General features: G+C 44.1%; 1 protein-coding gene across 6 annotated transcripts; it reads right to left on the bottom strand.

Annotated features, from left to right (window-relative positions):
* Positions 1 to 3,634: 3,634 nt before the first annotated feature.
* LOC136491106 (very-long-chain aldehyde decarbonylase GL1-7-like) lies at positions 3,635 to 7,898 on the bottom strand. Of its 6 annotated transcripts, XM_066487334.1 has the most exons (10): positions 7,154 to 7,897; positions 6,735 to 7,065; positions 6,590 to 6,656; positions 6,312 to 6,487; positions 5,820 to 6,201; positions 5,607 to 5,714; positions 5,146 to 5,346; positions 4,943 to 5,041; positions 4,418 to 4,588; positions 3,635 to 4,201 (listed from the first exon to the last, which is right to left on the bottom strand). In XM_066487334.1, the coding sequence occupies exons 4-10, from the start codon at positions 6,341 to 6,343 to the stop codon at positions 4,055 to 4,057; spliced, it is 1,140 nt and encodes a 379-aa protein (XP_066343431.1). In that variant the 5' UTR covers positions 6,344 to 6,487; positions 6,590 to 6,656; positions 6,735 to 7,065; positions 7,154 to 7,897; the 3' UTR covers positions 3,635 to 4,054. The 6 variants fall into 6 exon arrangements, with proteins under 6 accessions (XP_066343431.1, XP_066343428.1, XP_066343430.1 ...); XM_066487331.1 differs by lacking the exon at positions 6,312 to 6,487 and having other exon boundaries at positions 7,154 to 7,898; XM_066487333.1 differs by lacking the exon at positions 6,312 to 6,487 and having other exon boundaries at positions 6,767 to 7,065.
* Between the last annotated feature and the right edge of the window lie 1,210 nt (positions 7,899 to 9,108).

The raw sequence follows: 9,108 nt of genomic DNA, 5'->3' as shown, positions 1-9,108 counted from the left end.
AAATAGTTTGGGCTTCACCATTATATTTTCTTGGATGTATTTGGTATGCTTAAACTGTTGGTAGACTTTGTGTTGTCAAACTTTGAATGATTACATGAAGTAGAAGTATTGTTACTCTGTAACGCAAATTGGAAGGATTTCGGACAGATTCTGGAGTTTGATAAGTTGCATGATAAAAATGATGTTTACTGTAAAAATGGTTAATAATAAAGTTGTAGGTAATTTTATAAGCTTTCCAGAAAGTCTACGATCACTGTATTTGGATAATTAGAACTCCAGTTATGAGTAAAATAAGTAGCTGTTGTTTGTGAAGTAGTTGACGAATTGTTAAAGTAGTTAATTGCTTAATTAAGAAGAGATATGCACCTACTCAGTAAATGCGATGCACTTGTTATTACTTAAACCACATGCTGATAAGAATAATTGTAAGAATGCATTCTTTATGTATCGTCACACTACCATTGTTAACATATATGCATTCGCATTATCTTATGCCATATTTATGCATCTAGGATCGGAGGAAGAAATAACGTTGCTGGAATTCGACGAAGTAGAGGAAGGGGACCAGTAGGAGAATCCTCAAGTCGCAGCTCTCGAAGGCGTAGAGCAGAATCCTGAAGAGCTTCCGGAGTGTCCTGACCACCGCCCCACTTCCTTTCTACGAGGTAAGCCCCGGAGCATTCTAAGTCTCCCAGTATTTTACAAATGATTACTTAAGTACTTATGATTGATGCATTAGGTTATAAGAGTTAAATGGAACCACTTGATGCACATAAAATTCCATGTCCAGATATTATACCTTTAACCGGTATAGGTCCAGGATCGAATATATACTTAGCCATGCTTAGACCGGTAGAAGTCGGGTGATGTCCTGTCACCTGCGAGATATAGGTGGATACCGGAGCACGATTGACTATATTTGCTATCGTGGAACAGAACCATGGGGTAAAAGAAAAATCGAGACCGGGCGGGATGTCGATAGAGAAGCAACAAGACATGGAGGTCTTGGGTGTGGATCTATCCCCGTCTGTGTCGATTAAGGACCGTACCATTGTTTGCGCTTCTGACAAGATTGAATGCATGCCTCTCACTTAGCTGGCCGGATAATTCGTTCCGACCGTGAAGCCAAGTAGCTCAACTAAGGCCGGGACCCATTCTGTTGTGCGCTCCTTGCGGGGGGAGGGGCGATCAGACTAAGCCCAAGGGCAGGCTAGGCCTGAACGTCCTGGCATCTGTTGTCCCCGATTGTGCGGCGCGGTACGGACCCGCGAAATGTGGACCTGAGTTGTACCAAAGGTGACCTAAGGCTGCCTCCGCGCGGTATGCCTGGGTTTGTGTTAGGAATAAATTCCTAGTTGGTTGAAATCGATTCGAATCGTCGTCTCTTCCGGATAGTGAGAAACTTGGCTAGTCCCAACATCGTAGTAACTGTGTTATGAAACATGATGGTTCGAATGAATATAAAAGTACAATACCTGCTATGGTTACTATTATATGCTTTTAAATTGATATACCACGTGTTTGACATATGATAGTTGCTAATCTAGAGAAGGATAGTTATAATTAATTGATAAAGGAATCCTAAATGTACAACTAAGTCAATTGCTTTTATGCAAAATGTCGTCAAGCTATCTCCACTTATACAGCCTTGCATAATCCTTAAAGTCATTTTATTTCTGGTTTATGACGGGTAAGTCTAGCTGAGTACCTTCTCGTACTTAGGGTTTTATTTTCCATTGTTGCAGATGACACTGTGTATCATGGTTATTGCAAGAGTTGCTTCTATCCCGCCGTGGATGAGAAGTAAGCCTTGGGCAGGCTTCTTTATTAATCCCTATCTTTGCTTTTGTGGACCGTGATCCTACTTGGCACTGTATCAAACTATGTTGGAAACTTTATTTTCGAACTTAATTGCTTCCGCTTTATCTATCAAACTCGGTTTGTAATAACTTTTATTCGTACTCTGATGATGAAATGTATCTGTGAACTTTATGTAATATGTGGCATGTATGTTGAATCATGTACGATCTTGGTTGTTGTAAATCGTTTATCGAGACCCGTCGTGGTACTTGACGGACTACCGGGTTTATATGGGTTCAAGTATGACAGTGCGACCGCTTGCGGGTTGCCATTGTACTTATACTCTTATAAATTGGTCGGTTTTGCGACAAAATAGTTCATAACTTTTTCATATGAACTCAAATAAAGATAAATTTTATATCAAAATTGTAGCCCTCGATGCGATCTACGACTTTATAGTTGAAAAGTTTTTGAATTAAAACTGTTTAGGGTCCCAAAATATTATTGTATATTTATAGATTTTGAAATTTAAAATTATCAAACAATCCTGGATATTGATATGGTCTATATGAAAGTTATAGTTCTCAATACGATCTACAACTTTGTAGTTAAAAAGTTTTTTTGTTTGAAGTCATTTAGTGTCCCAAAATTTAATTTTAAATTTCAAATTTCAAAATCTATAAACATACTATAATATTTTGGGACCCTAAATAGTTTTTATTCAAAAACTTTTCGACTACAAAGTCGTCGTAGATCGCGTCGAGGGCTATAAATTTTATATAAAGTTTGTCTTCATTCGAGTTCATATGAAAATGTTATGAATTATTTTTTGATATAAAGTTTTTAGATCATCCTGTTTTGATCAAGATGAGACTCAAAATCAAGTTTAAGGACCGAGATGACATAACTGAATAAGTTTGAGGACCTAAACAGATGATTTATAAGTTTAGGGACCGGGATGACACAGCCGAACAAGTTAAGGGACCGAGATGACACAGATGAATAAGTTTGAGGATCTAAACGGTCGATTTACGAGTTTAGAGATCGCGATGACACAACAGTACAAGTTTAGAGACCGCTGATGCACTTTACTAAAAAAAACTACCAGCAGCTAAACCGTGTGTAGGACCATAATTTTGATGTTTTAAGAGTGATTTATTACAAACACTTGAAGATGTTCTTATTTATTCCTCCTAATACTGTTTTAGGAGTAGTAAAATATCCTGGTTTTAGAAGAAAAAATAGGGTCCTGTTGTTGGAGATGCTCACCACTGTTTCGCACCTGAATCCCCACCCCCCCAAGCCCCGACGCCCGACCCCACAACCGGTCGCTGCTTGCCGCTCCGATCGGCTCGATGCCGCCGGCCGGTTCACGCGCCCGGACGCCCGACGCTACCACCACGCCTTCCACAGTGGCATCCGTCGGCCGACCAGCCACCGCCGCCTCTTCGATTCTGCTCGTCGCCGGCTCGCCGCCACTCTCCCCTCTGTGTTGACCCGTCGTAGAGCAGAAATCGGCGAATCACCACTGGCTGACTACCTGGAGTTGAGGCCGAGGCGACCTGGTGCGGGCGATCTCCGTGCAGTCATTGCCTGCTTCCGACATTGTTGCCCAGGTAAGCTTCCCATTCTGCTGGTTGCTAAGGATGAATTGATTGTTCGAGTTGGGGATGCATGATGCTTAGAAACCGACATCTTATTTCTACTGTTTAGAAATTTGTGTTTGCTGCGTGGAGCACATTGGATACACCTTTGGCGTGTCACTGGAGTAGCATGAAATGGTTGTGGAAGTAGGGATGAAGTAACATTGCAAGCTTTGGCAGCCCGTACGTAGTATGGTGTATGATAAATTGGTTGCATTTGAGGACCATTGATACATGATTTACACTTCAGTACCGAACCTCGATACTGCATAACAGTTGATAATACATATATCGCATTCATACGATCCAGAGTTACTTGGCTCTTGGTAGAGTTTGGAGTTCAGTCCCTTATTTTATTCTACCAGACGGTTCGCTTGTTGGTTTCAGCCAGGGCTTATCAGCCATGGTACAGTATTTTCCTCTCATAACAAACCAACACCAGCCGGGCTTATCAGCCCAAAAACCAACCAGCGAATTCAAGGACTGTTTGACAAGGCTAGCAAACCAATAAGCACTTGTGATGCTTCTTCTTCTTCATACCGAAAAACCTGCTTTGCATCATAGTTGAATAACCTGCATCGTCTACTGGTGTCTGCCATGATTCAGAAGAATCAATATTTTGTCAGAGGAGCAAATCCGTGCTTAATGGCCGCCGACCAAGTCTTATCGTCACCACACTCATGCATATCCCAACCTTCCAGAGCATGCAGTATTCCAGCAACGCGCCAGGCACTCGTGACCCTTCTGGGCAGCCAATTCTGTGAATACAACCAGTTGTGTCATGCATACTGATGTAGATTGCGTTATCTATTTGAGTCATGCATATTGATGTAGATTCAACTGATGTAGTAGATTGCACTATCCCAACCTTCAATGCTTTGAAAAATGAGGAGTTCCCTATGTAGATATGTGATCCCATTTTTCAAAGCTTACAAGAATTTACATGAACAGGTAACAGAAGCCACTATTATTACCTCACAGGTGTGAACATTCTTCATTGTCTCTGGGATCTTCATTGCGGGAGTACTCAAGTAAGTGCAATCCTTGCGGATCTTCTTAAGTGGAAACTGTGATGTAGGAATGAACGTCGTTCCTTTTGGTGCCCTCTGTTGCTGTTTGTCATCTATGTTATCTCCTATCCAGATCTGTAAAATGGAACTTCAGTCAATAGTATATTCTGCTTGCTGGAGGGTTGTTCCTTTAGTTATATTATATGTCCTAGTTATAAATATTTTCCTACTAGTTTTCTTGTCATCTGGTAGTAGATGGTATTTCCAAAACTTTCTATCACTAAAGCGCAAAAGGTTTAGTCCATAGATGCGAAGTGGCAGAATGTGTTAACAGCCAGATTTGTGTAATTAGGTCTATAGTACAGTATGCACTATCCTGTCATGCACTCATGCTTTTGCTAGTGAGACCCCCTTATGATGTACTCAGTCACTCTACGGGCTATGGCTCCTGAGGATTTTCTTTTCATCCCTTTGTTATACACCTCTTACCTGAGGTATGTCTTTATTGGAGAATTTTAGGTAGATAGTTCTACCCTCTGGAAGACGTGACTGGAGCATGTCATGTTCCTTCTTTTGATTCATGATTACCTGAGCAGAAATATGTTGGTGAAATGTTTTGAAGATTTTAAGAAGACCATATTACACTTAGCACGACCTATTAAACAAATAGAGTGGCAGAATGACAGATGTACCTGGATGCCTATCTCACATAAGCCGATAGCTGTTCCCTGGGCTACCTTGGAAGTAATTCTTGAAAGAAACACTTTCTTCGTACCAAAAGGGATGCTCTGGAGCACCACTGCAGTTGCTAAGCCACTTCCATCAACAAGTCGCACTCTTAGTTTTGGATATTTTTGTATAAATAGTTCGCCGCTTCTATTAAGTGTCTTTGCCTAGAAAACCAAATATAGTGTTAGACTCATTTTTTACTGGTCATTTCAAAAATTCGGATGAAAGATTGTTCACTTTGAACTTCTTAGGAGAAACTAGTGTGTAGTGTGCACCAATTTGCGCAATACTCTGGCTTAAAATTCTATTTGAATCCAAAAAACAGGAAATGTGTTCCTACTTGTGTTTGGCTTATATGTTTTTTTGCATTTTCCTTATTTGCAGTACATGACCTATAAATGTGTAAGGCAAGTATGATTATCACCTGATTTAGTAGTCCTAGACTGAGCACCTTGACCCCCCTTTCATCAGCATCTAATATTGCCTTTTCGATCAAGTTGTTAGTGGATTCTCTTTCCCAAGTCATGCCATACTGCAAGAAAGGAAATTGTCAGTAAGGTACTAAGGTGTTAGATCATAAAGCGCCCCCCCCCCCCCCCCCCCCCCCCAAAAAAAAAAAAAAAAAAAACTCAAGTACTTGGAAGTTGTATCTTGGTATTGCCCATGTCTGCATCTTGAACTTCTTCATTTGGAGTCTCTCAATGACAAATGCAGACAATCCATAAACCCATGCCAATACCATTGACAGACACGCCACAGGCCATATCATCCAGCTATACCATATTGGGTTGTCAGATGGTTTGGAAGCAATGGAGGCAATCCCAATCCTTAGATGATAAGTCGATTGCAAGGTGGTCATATGTGTCAGGTGAACCAGATCTGGTGTTTCATCTGTGACTTTCAGTGATTTCTCATAAAGCTCATCGCTTGACTTGTCCATGGTGTTGTACATGTAGTCGTAGAATGGCATGAACAGTGAGTAGTTTGTGCGGAACTGGGTGTGATGTAGAGAGTGAAACCTGTAGGACAAAGCAATGGTTGAGGCTTGAGAGGTATCATTGCCCCCCTCCACCCTCCCCCCAAAAAATCCTGTTCACATGGGAATTCAAGGGATCTCAAATCTCATCACCTGGTACTGGTTGACAAGATTTGTATTTTCATGTTAAGATGTTATACTAGCTGTTACGGAGAGGTTGATTTTTAATTTATGTTTGATCAATCGTGATTATATTCCCTGTGCCGAGAACTCGTCTGGGGATTCCACCAATTTAGCATGTCCCACAGAGACAATAAAGAACAAGCTGACTGCAGGCAGCAAAGTAACATGCATTGTTCAGCCATTCAATCCTATCATTGGTCATTTGCAGAATTCCAAAACATTCTGAACATAAGGGAGTGAGGCCAAACCTGGATCTTTTGCTGTTGCCTCTCCAATGTCGCAGCGAGGAGGGAGTATAGGAGAAGCGCAGCGCCACTGTTGCGTCGAGGAATCAGTTGTAGTATCAAATCAGTGGTAGTAACAAATTAACTAAACGATAATTTTGATATTGACCTCCTGCTTCAATTACTGAAATGTTAACATACTTCATTAGATCATGATACAACTTTGCCAAGTCTTCATTCACAAAGTCGTGCAACTCTGCAGCAACTATAATCAGAGGCCAGGGGCACAATAATTACTCCCCAAATCCCCAATTAGTAACCTCCTCACAAACACTAACAGAGAAACAGTAGATTGGCAGCAGCAGCAGCAAAGATACCAGTTGGGAGGATGGGAAGCACAAGGGCTAGGACACATTCAGAGCAAAGTATATCAAAGCACACAGAACAGCGGACGCAGATCCGGTAAAGGACATTGGGCGTGCACATGTACGCCTCGTAACCTTTGAAAGGGATCAAAGTTAGTAGGCATAATACATTTATACACTTGTAATCAGATCAGATTCGAATACAAACAGCCAGGGTTCATACCTGTTGGGTGGCCGTCGCCGGCGAAGGGCCCGACCAAGACCTGAGCACCTGGCGTGCGCCGGCGGCGCGAAGCAGCAACGGTGGCGGGATGCGGGATGGCGGAGGGCGGCGGCGTGAGCGCGACAGGGCATGGGGCCAGGGTTCGGATGCTCGGTTTCGCACAACACAAAGGGAAGAGAAGGGGTGAGCATACCTGTTGGGTGCTCGTCGCCGGCGAAGGCCCGACCAAGACTTGAGCACCTGGCGTGCGGAGGCGGCGGTGTGAGCGCGACCGGTCATGTGATCCTCGGAAGGAGCGCGATTGGAGGCAGCATCTCGCGAGGGCAGAGAGCGTGATTGGAGCTTGGTGGACGTCCGGTTTCACCGCGCGTCCTGGTCCACGTGCGGGGGAGCGTGCGCGCGAGCGCCAGGGAAAAGAGGACGTTTGGGTCCACCGCGCGGAGGAGCGTGCGTGCGCGCCGGGGGAAGCGAGCGAGCAAGCGAGAGCGTGCGACGCCGCCAGGGAGAAAGATAACGAACCGGGGTAGCACGCCGGGAGCCTCGCCGAAGCACCGTGGACCGGCCGCGCCACCTCCCGCCCACGGGGTCCACGTCCGCGCGTACCGTGGCCGCCTGGGGAAGCTCGCGTGCTAGGGCCGCGGCTTCCGCACCGCCGGGTCCGCGCGCTACCGTGCCGTCTGGGCTGCGCGCCGGCTTCGCATGCTCCTATGCCGCCGATGCTGCACACTACCTGGTTCGCACGCCGGGTTGTCTGGCCTCTTCCGCGGCGCCTCCACATGCCGGGGCTCGTGTGTACCTCCTCAGCGTGACGTATGGGGAGGAGATAATTGGAATTTTGCCATCATCAAATTTGGGCTTCGCTCGTTTGCCCTTCCATAAAAGGGATTCGCTTTGCCATTATGAAACTCAACACACTCGCTGAAATGCCCTTTGATTTTTTTTTTGCCAAATTAAAAAAAAAATTGGCGGCCTCTTTTCTTTCCCGTTTTGCCCCTGCTTCTTCTTCAACAGCAGAGGCAGAGGAGCTTGGCCAAGCGCCCAAGCGGCGGCTGGACCTGGAGAGCCGCCATGGCACGCCTGCTCCTCCCCATCTCCGTCCCTGTCTCCGCTAGCATTGTGTTGCCGTCGTCGTCTAGTACTGTACTGGTACTACTAGTACCGCGTGGCGCCGACAACAGGACTCCTAGAGCTGTTCAAAGGATCACTCCCTTCAACCTGAAAAAGAAAAGCAAAAAACTCAAGATGAAGTATAAAGCAGTCAAAGAAAATGTGGAAATAGGACTGGTTGGCATCAAAATTTAACCAGGAAATGTTGATTTTAATTGAATGCAATGTTAACTGAGCTTCATGAAGCTGTATGTATGACTTCATCAATTTACATTGTATCCCATCAATTTTTACCAACAGCACTACTGTGACCATAGAAGTTTGGTAGTCAGTAAAATGAAAAAAAATCTCTGAAGAAAATCTCGAAGTCTGACATGTACTGGAGCACCTGCTGATGAATCAACTCAGGTGAAAGTGCTAACTTAACTGCCAAAACTCAAAAGCTGAATTGATTCATAGGGTCAGTTAGCACTTTGTACAGATGAACTAGAGCAGAGAAGGAGCGGCCACCAAAAATCAACGGAAACTGATACAAATCACCATGATTCGAAGCCAAACTTTGTACAGATGAAGTTCACCTTGGCACGAACCTATTCCCCCAAAAATCATGGCCTGGGATTGACCCAAACTCCGGTAAATTTGGATCGAAGCCATGAACTCGAGTTTTTCCCCAAAACGAAATCAGCTTGATTCGTGGTGCTCAAGTGAAGTATTTGTCAGGGGATCACCCTAGCCTTGATCACACATGTCCTAGCATCGAAAATCCCTCAAGAAATTTAACCCCATCGCAGCCAAAACCGACGACCAAAAATCAACAAAAATGGCTCCGAAAATCACACCAAAATAAA

The sequence above is a fragment of the Miscanthus floridulus genome, chromosome 11 (assembly GCF_019320115.1).
Source record: "Miscanthus floridulus cultivar M001 chromosome 11, ASM1932011v1, whole genome shotgun sequence".
Lineage (NCBI taxonomy): Eukaryota > Viridiplantae > Streptophyta > Magnoliopsida > Poales > Poaceae > Miscanthus > Miscanthus floridulus.
This window is presented reverse-complemented; position numbering and strand designations above follow the sequence as displayed.